Raw genomic sequence first — 13,199 nt, 5'->3', positions numbered from 1 at the left:
CAGGCTGGATGGGGCTTGGAGCAACCTGGTCTAGTGGAAGGTGTCCCTGAGTGTGGTGGGACAGTTGGAACTGGATGCTCTTTAAAGTCCCTTCCAACCCAAATCATTCTAGGATTTTGTGGTAAATTCTGTGGGGCACTCCAGAGAGATTGGCTTGCCTGGCCAGCAGTAGGTAGGGACTCTTTCTCCTCTGTTGAAAGATTAGCAGACTCATTAATTTTTTTTCTTTACAGTTTTATTTACAAAATGTATTAAAACCCTTTGTACAACACCTCATCAAAATGAGGCTCAGTAATTTGATGCCCACACATGCAGTTTATGCTTTTACAGCCATTAGTTTGCTTGGCAATTTTTCTGCCCACTGAAGTGCAGTTTCAACGACCAAAAATAGGAACTTAAATTATAAACAAAAACAAAAAAAAAGACAGAAAAAAAATAAGAAAAAGGAAAGAACCCCCAAACCTCCCAAAGCAAAACAAATTAAAAAAATATACTGAAACAAATCATCATGAGACTACTGCCAAACTTCCAATAGCTTGAAGTTGGTAGCCGGAATTGGTAAGCACTCAACACATTTTGTTTTAGCTTTACATGCAAGTTTAAAAAATATCGAACCATTTACCAAACTCCCTTCACTGGTGTGAAGCCTCCACTCTTAAAAATTGATCTCATAAACATACATCTTTTATACAGCTTTTAAGAAAAATGTTTGTTTTAAATACAACTCATAACCGCACAGCTTTAGCTCGCCCTTGCTGGGGACGCATCGTGTTCAGAAGTTGAAAAAAAAAATCACAGTTTCATGAAAAGAAAATGAAAACAAAACAACAAATTTTTTTGTCAATATCTTGTTAAAAACTCGAACAATAAATTATTCTCCTATGAGCTTTTAAAATGATTTTATATTACATTTTGTTGGAAATACTTATTTTTAACAAGACTTTTTTTTTTTTTATAATCCTATTAAAAGTTCAAATCTATCATCAGCAAACTAAATGCCTAAGGGTCAGACTGGTTTAAATGTTTCTTTTTCATTGTATGTTACTGATGAAATAAAACTCTATTGTAAACTACAGAAAATACATATTGTCGATTAGAGGTAATTAGTATGCAGATATTCCATTGAACATTTCCCATGTGATTGACAATATGTTTAAAGGTTTGTGGTTTTTTTTGTCTTTTGATTTTATTTTTTTTTTATTTTCTAAAGATGAAGTTAAGTAGTTTCCAGGCAGAGGTTCAAGGCTGAAACGCTGCTGCTGTCTAAGACGTTGGATGTGAGTAATAGCAAGGCCCTACCTGTAGCAGAGCTGGCCAGAGCGCAGTGTCCTCCTCTCAGAGAGGCAGGGACAGGAGCATCCTCTCACCAGGAGCCATGAAACAAGAGTTGGCAGGAGCTGATATAATATAACAGTACTAGCAGGAGTCATGTTAGATCGCTTACTATTACTCTGGAACTGCAGCTCTAATTTGAGTTACTATCCTCTTCCCTTACTTCTGCTTTACAAGGACCGTTACCGAGAAGCATTAGCTGAGCACAGTGCTAGTTGGGAGAGAACTGGGGTGAAGCTGAAGCAGGCCTGGGAAAAACTAACCTGCACATCTCTTGCTTCATTGCTTGATATTAAACAGTGAATTAAAATGCAAATGCACAGCAAGAAAGAGATATATGGTCTGAACCTAAACAGCAGGTAGCTTTTCCTTTGTTGTTTTTTTATTTTTTATTTTAAAAGCCACCCAATGTCATTTTAATAAAGCACCTGTAGGTATGCCTGATGATAGAACAAAAAAAGGAATGCAGTATTTTCTGCCTGCACTTTAGCTACCTTGTCAAGAAATTAATTTACTGATCTGGAAGCAAGACATGCAGCTCCACAAATTCCTTTCTTTTGGATTTACAGATTCACAGTCATTGACCTTAATTGGTTTGAACGCACAGATTCTTTTCTTCAGGTGTTACATGTTTTACTGCTATACAGAATTGCTCAAATTAGCTGGAGAGATTAAAGTGGCTCAGAAAAACAAAATAAAATCACACCACTGTAAGTAAATACTGAAACATCTTGACATCAGCTCATACAAGCAGTGGCAGGCCAGTCCGTGTTCGCACGCAGCAGATTTCTGAGGCTTTGTGTCAGGAGGAGTTTCATAATTTGATACGATTGGGGTGGCTGATGAAACCGGCTGCGGTTTGCTCTCAGGACACAAGTTCAGTTACTGTGCAGTGGTATCAAAGAATGGCTTTTGTTGCACTGATTTTTTTTTTTTACAAGAATTTTCTTTTCACATACTAATATCTTGTTACCAGTCCTTTCCTTTTCTTTCTCCTTTTTCTCTTTTTCTCCTTTCATTTACTTTTTTTTTAAAATTTTCTTTTTATTTAATTTTTTTCTTTTCTATTTCTTTTCCTCTCTTCTTTTTCTTTTACTTCTTTCAAGCAAAGCAAGAATATTTCGGTGATGGTTTGCATTGTTGTGAGTCTCAGAGTCTTCCATAAGGCACTGAAGGAAAAAAATATCAGTTTTTCCTATTAAAAGTACATTGCACCATCATCAATGCGTGTCATGCCTGACATCTCGGAGAGAGTACGACTGGCTCAGGTGGTCTGAATCCATGAAGTAGCCACATTCTCTGCTGCTTTTCCTCTTGCATGCTGTCAGGGTGAGGATCTATAATAAAACCAGAAAGATTTCATCACTGCCTTGCAGCAAAGAGCAGGGAGCTCAGCCCGGGGAGAGGCACAGGCTGTGGGCAAGGGCTAACCAAGCTTTTCCAGCAGTGTTTTTCAGCCATTCAGCTCATGAATTCTAGCATAGACATGTTTGCTCTACTGCAGATTATTTCGAGACTTCCTAAAAGCACTTACCTGACCTGATTATAGCTTAAAAAACAAAGCAGAAGAGGTCACCAGCAAGAGATGTGAATCCTGATTACAAAGATTTTTAGAGCAATAAAAAAAACCCCACTTTCATTTTGAACTAGCAAGATGCTGCAGAGAGGAGTTACTCACTTCAGCATGAAGCCAGCTACCACTGTGTGTAATACAGGATGGTACCAAGCTTACTTCTGATCAGGGAAGAAACTTAAATCACTGATACTTTGAGACTGCCACAAGATGATGTTTCAAAGCTCTCTGCTGATGCACACAACAAACCAGCACAGACAGCTAAAGGAAAGAAAGAAAGAAGAAACCCCAGGGGGTTCAGTTCCTGGCCCGCAGCCGTACCCCTAGATTTTCACACTTTCTGTGCCGTACACGTTGTAGCCTTCTCTGTAGGTAGCGTAATTCTGGGTGTTGGTGGCGGGAGCAGGTTTGAAGTTCTGCGTGTTCTTGGTGAGTTTCATTCTCTTGGACTCGGCCCGAGACTTGTAGCAGAACTCGATCAGTGCCACCATCATGGCCAGGCCTAGGCCTCCCACCAGGATATAGAACACCCCAGCAACATTGCTCAGGCTCAGAGCGCTCGTCTTGTCCTAAGAGAAACGAGCCATGCCGTTAGTTTAGCTGCGAGGAGCAGACAGACACACAGACAACAGGCTACTTTGCACTTAGTCCTAGCTGGAATAGCTACACTTTAGTAGCGTTTAGTAGCATTTAGTGTCTGGCTCACGGACCAGTGCTGTCCCCCCATCCCCACAGCCTGGGGCTGTGCACCAGTGACCACTCTGTCTTCCACCCTGTGGTGGGTGAAACCCTAGCTGACTCCAAGGTGAAGAGATTTTTTTTTTTGGCCACTGACTTCCCCAGGCCTTCGGTGTCCCAAACCAAACCTGCCTATGGCCAAGCATCCCTGGTAGCAAAGGCACTGCAGGAAAGCTGTGCCAGGAAAAACAGTGGCTGTGTAAAACAGCAGGTTTTACAGAAGGCCATGATAAAACTAGAAAAAGCCAAACCACTACACACTTGGTTATGGTGAACGTATGTAAAATTACTGAGATGCTGCTAAACTTCTCTGTTTTTTCAACAATTAGGGGAAAAAAAACCCCTAGGAAGATGGTCAGTTACTTAGAGGTCAAGCAGCAAAGCCCTGAGCTAAACTAGCACCTTTAGGAGAGTGAGTTATTAAGTAAAACCAGATATTGTAACACAAAAATCTCTGGCCAGGGTTTACCTTCCTTCAGTACATGTCAGATGGAGGAGAAGCTTGCATTTTTAAGAACAGGATTCTGTAAATGGATTAAATAGAGCTGCAACCCTTTTGCTGCTGCATGGGTGTGCTGGCTGTGGGCAGGAACAGTGGTTGGCTGGCACAGGCCCAGTTGGGATGCCACGCCACGCTGGCCTGGATGGATGGGCAGCTGCCAAAGTAACCTGGCTGCACCCAGGGAACACACTTGGTGGTAGAGCTCAGTTAATGAGTCTCTCCAGGGAGAGCAAAATTTGCATATAGTCAGAATAAAATATGATCTACCTTAAGAGTGTCTGCATTTCATGGGAAGTTCGGATACGTGTGGTTGTAGCAAACAACCTGCCATTTAAACTAAAGATCTTACTCTTTTACACCTCCTTTCAATTACACTACCCCTCTGCAGCTGTTCTGTGCTCAGATATCCCATGCTCCCAAATTTATCTCACACAACAGCTACAGGGTTGTGCTCTAAGCAACTTCCAGTTCAGCTGAAATCAATGAAATTTTATTATTGGCTTTGCTGGAACTTGAAATTGTCCTCTGACACTGAGAGGGTGCTTTGAAATTATAGTTTTCTGTTTGAATGATTACAGAGAGCACTTCCAAAGGCACCAGGGGAGTTAGGCACTCAACTGCGACCGATTTCAGCTGGAGCTGGATTTCTCTTCCTCTTGGTGCCTTTGCGAATGTCCTTCACTCCAACAAGCCCAGCACTTTTACAGCATTTTTCTCCTCAATGGGTCTATAAGCATTAGAAAAAAAAAGTCCTCTGTGTTTTCTTTTAGCTGAGTGGTGTAAATAAATATTTCCTGCAATTTAAGTGTGCAGCTACTGGGCTGATCCACCTCAGGGGTTGGATCTCTCCTGGGGTCCATAGTGGTCCACCATGGCTGGTAGACAACAGGACAGTGCAGCAGCAAAATGGTTCAAAGCAGTATAAAAAGGAATATACAGTATTTCGGTAATGAGTTACCGTCAGTATTTCTAGATTTTTTTAAATCCAACTGATTTCAAACTGAATGTGGAAATAGGGCAGGAAAGATGTTTTTTCCTTATCAGGGATCTATCCTGAAAATTTCTGCCCTTCGCAAGCACGTGACTGTTTCCCAAACTGACATGTAGAGAATCTAAGTCATAATTTTGAAACAAAAATGTGTTTTTTCAATAAAACCAAAAAATAAGAAAAGATGCTGGCCTGAATAATACACAGTGACTGTGCTGAAACTTGCACATTTAAATGAAGACACCAGCTTGGGAGGCTTTGGGGGCTTCTCTTTCCATGTTTTTCTAGCAAAATACTCAAATAGTAAAACATACTTACAACTACAGTCTGTTACTGCATATAAGAAAAACGCTGTCATGTTCTGAGACTTAATTATTTTTTTTCTATTCTTTTCTTTCAACCTTCAAAATGTAAATATCAACTTCTGAAAAGTCATTCTTGGTATAAACAAACAGAGGGTCAAAATGTGATTGCTAATCAGTACAAAAAGACCTTCAGCGACTGACCTTACTTCCGGAGTCCTTGGCTCCACATTCACCCTTATCGTACCACCATTTGTTTTTCAGCTTGTCTAAGATGCCTTGTTCACTGAGTTTCAATACTGCAAGGTTTACAGGAGTTCTTCACGTGGGAAATAACATAAATAACATTATATTATGTTATTTTATGTTATTCAATCTTTAAACTACTTTAAAACTATACAAAGCGATAAAGCAGGGTTCCTGGCCACAAAGTATTTACACTGCAGGCAACTGGATCATCCCCTTAAGTTAACGCTAGAGCATCGCTACATTACCAGGTCCTGCCCATATCGCTTTGAGTAATCGGCACTCACTGTTAAATGAAGGCAGCAGAAACAAAGCAAGGCCAATTTCCCAGTTTGGTGCATCACAGGCACTTGCAGTAGCTTTACGGATTCAGGTGGGTTTGATCTAGCAGGACCCTCCTATTGCACTAACAGACAGAAGCCCCCAAACCAGACACTGTGGCTTCTGGCAGTCAAACAGTGTGGCTCCCGGTCCCACAGCCCCGTGGGGGTGTGTGTGCACATCTGCAAAGCAAACCCCCCAGGATGGGTTTATGGAGGGAGGTTTTGCCAGCCTCATGGCTGTGTCCCTGCTGGCAATGGTTTCTCCAGCTCCTGTGGTTGCTGCTGCAGGGGCTGCACTCCCTGGAGCTGCTGCATCCCAAGCTCCCTCAGTCCAGGAAACTGCAGCAGAAAATAAGCAAACACAGACCTCTATGAAGAAAATTAGTGAATATGGCAACGCCAGCTGAAAGTGCTCAGGGTGGGAAATGCTGGCAGGACAAAGGGAGCTGCTGCCTGCTCTTGCCAAGAGCCCACAGCACAGGGAGGACCTGAACTCATCTGCCCCTTCCCTGTGGGAAAGCAGCGCCTGAGGAACTCTCAGTTGGGTTTTACCATTTCCATTTCCTCCTTGTGTGATGTCTTGCTTTTTTTCCTGCCCATTTCCATGAGACAGGCTCCCTGCAAAAGGGTTATCTTCAGTTCCTGCTCCTGCTTGAACAGCTCTGATCCCCATTCCAGGGCTGTGCAGAGCAGCTGTTGGGGACAAAAGCACTGGATTATTATCTGCAGTGATGCTGTGCCATTTTGCATGGGATAACACCAAGTGGACACATATACAGGCCTGCTGTCAGAAGAGGACACACAGATCATGTCTGTCCTGCTGTCTGGCTCTTGCTCCCGGCATGTCTCCCACCCCTGCCCAAAGTGCCCACTCTGCAGAGTGGAAGAGACTCAAGAGCAGCATGACCTATACAAAACACCTTAAATACGAGCTTAATTACACAGTGGCATTTAGGAAAATGTCTTCAGACTGGGACAGCCCTGAGCAACAGGAGTGGCTGAGCCCTGCCATGCCCAGGGCAGGACAATACGCTGGGAGAAGCAGCTGGTAAAGAAGAGCCCTGTTCCCTCATCTGCCAAGACGCTGCCTCTGAGCTGGCTGTGAGACTGTCGGCATTGCCTTGCTATGTGCCCTTGGGAGGAGGGCAACAGCCCCATGGAGGTTTGGACAGGCTGTGCTCAGCCAAGCCCAGGCAGCTTGTGAGGTACCATGAGTAAAATGAGCATGTTCAAGAGTTCCTGAGCTGAATGCCACATGGGCTGCACTGACATGACCCAGCACGGGAGGCAAGAGCAGGGAAAAGCCATCGAGGTGGGAGCACCACTGGTCCATGGTCCCAGCAGCAATGCCAGCACTGCCTGCAGAGCTTCCTGGCAGCACCACTTCTGGTCTGCACAGGGCTTGGTTTGACACCAGCCAAGATTTTATTTTTATAAACCAGCTATTTTTGAGCGGGAGCTGTAATCTAATTAAGGATCAATCAGGGCAGGCTGTCTGCACTCAGCCGGACACAGTCGACGGGTGGCGGTGACAAGCCGCACGACACAGAGCGTGTTTGCTGGCTCGGTGCTGGCAGCAGGCACAGAGCCTCCACCAGGAGCCAGAGCAAGCCTAAAACGCCAGCTGTGCTGCAGCAACGCTTGCATCCTCCTACAGGTAGGGCTATAAAATATTAACGGGATCAAAGCACACTCCACAGACACCGCAAACACCACGGGAGCTGCAGGAAATGCACCTGCCCCACTGGGTTACACCAATGGCAGCTGGGCAGGTCTTGGCCAACCCACCACTGTGGACCCTCCTGGGTAGCTGAGCTGTGTCGAGACCACCGGTGACACCCAGGCAAACATGCTACGAGCAGCAGTACAGGACTGCAATGCCAGTCAGGCAAAGCTGAGTGTCTTTACCTACTCCTTACAAGCCCCAGCAGAGAGTGGGGTGAATTATTGCTTAGAGAACAGTGCTCTCATTTTAAATTTCATTTAAAAACTATCCAATTTGGAGAGATTTTATGCAATACATCTCTCCCCTTTGAAAAGCATTGTGCAGCTGAGAATACAGAAACAATAGGGAGAAGGTTATAAACACCTTTCCTCCTGCCTGCATATTTTATTGTGCAAATTTTCCCCTCCCCCCAGTCCTATTCCAAACACTATTTTTAATTTGCATTCCTTTATAAACCCCATATGGAGTACCTCAAATTTGCATAACATCCAATACATTATAGATTAGCTTTCACAACATTATACAGTATTGGGAAATGAGGAGGCTTAATATGCTAATTAGGGTGCTTTATTTTTTTTTGAAAGCCAAGATTGCAGTTAATTGCGCACATGCAACTGCCAAAAAAAAAAAAGACAAAGTAGTAAACTAAAATTATCTTAACTAAACAGATGGGAATTTGCCTGAATTGGGGTTTTCACTATAGTTTGTCATGGCCCTGTTTGTCAGGTGAGGCACCACAATCTCTCAGCCTGGGTAGGAGAGAGGTGACTTGGTCCATCCATCTGTCCCAGCAAGAGGAGTGGGACAAATGAGCAAAGATGCCCTCTCAGTGTGCTAGAAAAGGCACCAATTTGTGGAGCACAAAACAGCTTCTTTCATCAAAATCCTAAGGAACAATTTTGCTTGCTTCCAGGAAATAAATCCCAAGACTTCCTGATTATGAGCTGCTTCCTGTGCTGCAGGACTTGAGCATCTCGATGGTGGGAGAAGACATGAGGCCTCTCCAACCCCTGGTCCAGCACTTCATCCTCAGGAATGCAGTATGAGCCGGTGTGGGATGGACTCCTCAGCTCCCAGGATAAGTAAATATATTGGAAAATGAGCCTGGCTGCTGGTGCATTTTCCATCTCTGAGTAGCTGTCTAGCCTGGTTCAATTTAATAGTCAGAGTCAGGCATGTCTTTGGCTGAGATCCTGATGGAAGTGCAGAGGACCATGTCTGGATCCTGGCACTTTTCTTGCCAAGCACTCAGCAGTGCCTGTTGAACACATACCCTCTGTAGTGCTCCTCAGCTCACACCCAGCCGGTCCCAACAGTGTCCCTTGGGCAGTGCCAGTGCCCAGCCCGTGCTGGCTGGTCCAAGGCCACTGTTCTGTTGGCTGTTATACAGGGAAGCACAGGGCTCTTCTGGGATTGGAAGCTGCTGCTTGTAGGAAGAGGATTTTTCATAGTTTGCCATGGTACCATTTGTTTGGGAAGGGATTTTTTAAATAATCTTAGAGGCAGAAGAACAGAGAGACTAAATGACTTGCCCAGGTCTGATGGGAAGGCTGTGTCCCCAGCCACTTACTTGTCTCCACATACAGCTCAGAGGATCATTTCCTCAGTTTCTGAGTCTCTGTCTCAAAAGACCTCCATTTCCTAAATTTTTTTCCCTGGGATAATTTTTGCTTTCCAGCTGTTTTTTTTAATTAGGTTGCTGTTGTTGGGTTGTATGGGATATCCTATGAGGTCCTCGGGCCTTTCCCAGGTGGCTTCCACTATTTTTCTTTGTTTTAATTTATGACGAGATTCTTTTCCATCTCCTGTGTGGTTTCCAGACCAGTTCTCTATTAGTTTTGTTGCTTTTATCAAAGTAATATGTTCAGAGGTTTGAGAGCCTGTGCTCTCTTGCTGCACTCTGTAAGCCAAGAAAATGAGATGAGGCCATTTGGATCAGGATGTCAGCATTTTTCAGATGCCACAGGATGGTATTCTTACGGTGCAGAAACTTGCAGTGTTTTTCTTCCTCTCCATAACTGAAGGATTTTGTTGTTTCCTTGCTTGTGCTTATCATCCAGTACATCTGGCTCATCTAGGCTTAAACATGTGAGGTTGGATCTGTTGGGCAGCTTTACCTAACCCCACTGAGATTTTTTTTCTGCTGACATCAACAAAAGACAGGAAGACTTGAGTTTACAGAAATGGTACCAGGAGTCTCATATGGGATTGTATTGCCCTCAAAGGTGAATTAAGCCATCTGCTATGGTTAATTTTTTTTAAGAGAGGCACAGCTATAAGAAGATCAGTGCCCATCTATTCTATCAGAGGCTGCTACAAACACAATTTTACACCTGGAACAGTGATGGGTTTTATTGGTGTTTCAGCTGTTTGGTTTATCTGCTACCCTGTTAGGAGACTCTATTGGGTGCTGGCAGCAGTACCTTCTCCTCTTCAGCTATCAGTTACTGCTAGAAAACAAGCTACGCCAGTCTTTTTCCAAATTTAATGTGACACCATTCCAAAGAGAACCTCCTTTTCCCTTTGCTATGTGGCCTTGGCACTTCAGCCCCTCTGGGCATAGGCCACCAGTCCCAGGAGCCCTTTGTACCCTTTTCTGCTGGTGGTCCCAGGTCAATACTGATGGAATGAACTGATTTTTGAAAAACAATGTGCATTCACTCATTAAAATCTCACTCCTGAACTGAGTCCCCAAAACTTCAGGTTCAGTTTAAAAAGTTGGGCCACCTCTCTCTCCAAATCCAGGAATTGCTACAGCACTTCTTTGTCATGAAGGTTGATACTGTAGAAAATATAGCATCGCTTGCAGGCAGAGTATGCTCACCATGCTGATGCTCCTTCTCATAAGAAGGAGTTACTATATGTTCTTTGCAGAGCATCTATCACATTTCTATTTCATTTTTACCAATCTTCATTCACACCATTAATATGGAAAAGAGGGAACACAATGACTCAGAGGCCATCCACGCTCTCTTCTTACTTCTCTTTGAGACACCCTCACCTGTCTGAGGGATTTCTTGCCTTGCCTTCTCTTGCCACAGCACCAATTTCAGGTTAGTTGCAGTAATTTTTATCTCCATTGAGAAAACTGGTGGCATTATAATATTTCTTTCTGGTCAGAATAAGTTTGAAGTAGAAGACAAGTAAATTAATCATCAAAGAAATAGATTTCTATTAGTCCCAAAAGTGGGAAAGTAGAACTTCTGCCCCTCTCAAATTATAAACCATAACAGGTTCTTAGCAGTTTGATTAATGACCTTTTAGGTTCATTTTCATGATTTCACCTGCACCTATATAAAGTAGATTACACCAAACCACATATTTTGCCTGCTGCCATCGCTAACTTCTACAGGCTTAAGACAGAGGCCCAGCAGGCTGCAGCCCCACATAAAACTGCAAAAGCTAGCCAGGCTGCTCTTTTGGCAATTGGGTTCCAGTTACTGGCCATTCTGTTTGTGTGCTGCTGCTGCAAAGAGGACCCTTCCCTGAATGAACTCGGACTGCAGTGAAGAGTCTGAGTAGCTTCTTGGAAAAGTACTGTTAATTTATTAAAAGAACATTGTGGTCTTGCCAGGAAAGGGCCATTTTCCAGGAATGATGCTAGTGGCTTTGTAGCCAGTATTTGGGTTGGTCCTCACAAGTCTCAGCAGGTGATACAAAGAGCCAGTGACCACTATAGGTGAGAATTAGGCACAAAAGTCACTTTAGGACTTGAACATCTCACCCAATAATCTGCAGACCTTTTTCAGCTGTGTGTAACTGGTGTTTGAGTGGCATGAAGTCTCAGCAACACTGTAGTTATGTTTATTACTTGCAATCCATAAAGATTTAAGTGATGATTGGAACAGCTCTGGATAACTCACATCCCATTCTATGCTCTCATGGATGCAATATAAATGTTATACCTAAACCTGATCACTGCCAAGGAGAGTGAATGAACACAGCAGACAGCACACTGTTCCTTCCAACCAGATGAACCATTGCTCAGAATTAATTTAGAATTTTTAGATGCAATCTTTCAGAAAAGGAAGCTGCAAAGTGAAGTTGTAACAAGCAAAGGCTCTTCAAAGCACTAATTAAAGGGCTTCCTTGGAGAGGAGCAGGATGGGGAGGGCAGTGTATGGGCTGCACTGAATATCCCAGGCTGTGGGACTGCCCAAGGGCTGCTCTGGCACCTCTCACCACCTGGGCTTTACAGCTGCAGGTGTTCTTTCACCCACCATCAGCCAGTTTCTAATGTTCCTCAGAATATTTGGTATACAGGGTGCAGCGTGGCATTTTTGTAATACTGTTGCTTGCAGCATCTTGAGAGTCCAAATGCAGCTTTTTGGGGGAAGAGGATAAAGAAATCACCCATAAGCTTGAAGACCAGGATAACACCAGCACTGAGAGCTCCTCTCTGATCTTGAAAGCATCCTTTCTTCACTCATGCCTGGGGCCAAGGCTCAGGACAGCAAAGAACAAGCTGCAGAAGAGTTGATCAGCACCTCAGCCAGGGAGGGATGCCCAACTGCCCAACTGGCTCAGGAGGATGTCAACTGCCAGGCAAGTTCCAACCACACAGCTTCACTGTGCTTATGAGTGGTCCTTGTGCTGGGAGGCTTCATGGCTTTTGCAGTGCTGCTCAGGCAGGATGTCCATGTCCCCAGCAGCACTGGGGAGGGATGTGGGCCCCCTCACCCAGAGTTCACTCAGATGAAGCTAAGAAATTTAAGGCCAGTGGCAATGGGGATCCTTCTCACAAAGGCAGATGGATGTTGGCTCTAAACGTATGGTCAGCAGGTGCCTTGTCCATTACTAACAGGCCTGGCTAGAGGACCAGAGATGTGACCTCCTCACGTACCTAGCACCACATTTGGCAATATGCAGAATCCTGTGTGATTGCTAACAAACTCTTGTTCGTTTTTTCGTAGCAGGATAACAGCAGACAACAAATTCCTCTGGCTGGAAAAGTGCTGCAGAAATGCAGGCACACATCACTCGGGATGCAGCATTTACAGTAAAGCTGTTTGAGTTTCACTGTACCTTGTGATACTGGCCATTTAGATCCACTGGGGGAGGTGAAATCACAGTGCCAAAGACACCCCTGGGCTCCGGCTGTGTCACTGCATGGCACAGAACAGCTGTAAATCTGGTCTAATATCTGGCTAGACCAGGTTTATCACTGATTTGTGGCATCAGAGCAACAAAAAGCCACAGGAAGCTTCTGGCAAATATGTCTCTCCTAAGAATGCAAGATTAATGAAGCATGACATCGTCCCTCCACATCAGAGGGCAGCCCTGGCTGAGCCCCGTGGTCAGACCAAGGGCTCTGAACCCTGTAAAGGGCTTGTCAACCTCCCATCCAAATCCCAGTGACATGAAGGGGGTGAGAGTCCATGGTGGTACCAGGTCTTGGTTAGTACATTATAAAGTGCTTTTTGACTCATTTTTAATCCCTGTTACTTCTACCTAATCCCTTTAATTTAG

General features: G+C 44.1%; 1 protein-coding gene across 1 annotated transcript in view; it reads right to left on the bottom strand.

Annotated features, from left to right (window-relative positions):
• Positions 1-2,400: 2,400 nt before the first annotated feature.
• Positions 2,401-13,199, bottom strand: part of GRIA3 (glutamate receptor, ionotropic, AMPA 3) — a 147,697-nt gene continuing 136,898 nt past the window's right edge. The window contains exons 14-16 of the mRNA XM_009077889.1: positions 5,640-5,754; positions 3,227-3,474; positions 2,401-2,669 (exon numbers count right to left, since the gene is read on the bottom strand). Of these exons, the coding sequence (XP_009076137.1) occupies positions 5,719-5,754 (36 nt within the window). The 3' untranslated portion in view covers positions 2,401-2,669; positions 3,227-3,474; positions 5,640-5,718. The remainder of the gene's footprint in view (positions 2,670-3,226; positions 3,475-5,639; positions 5,755-13,199) is intronic.

Source organism: Acanthisitta chloris, unplaced genomic scaffold (genome assembly GCF_000695815.1).
Source record: "Acanthisitta chloris isolate BGI_N310 unplaced genomic scaffold, ASM69581v1 scaffold25050, whole genome shotgun sequence".
Classification (NCBI taxonomy): domain Eukaryota; kingdom Metazoa; phylum Chordata; class Aves; order Passeriformes; family Acanthisittidae; genus Acanthisitta; species Acanthisitta chloris.
The sequence above is the reverse complement of the archived record's forward strand: the minus strand, read 5'-3'. Positions and strand labels throughout refer to the sequence as shown.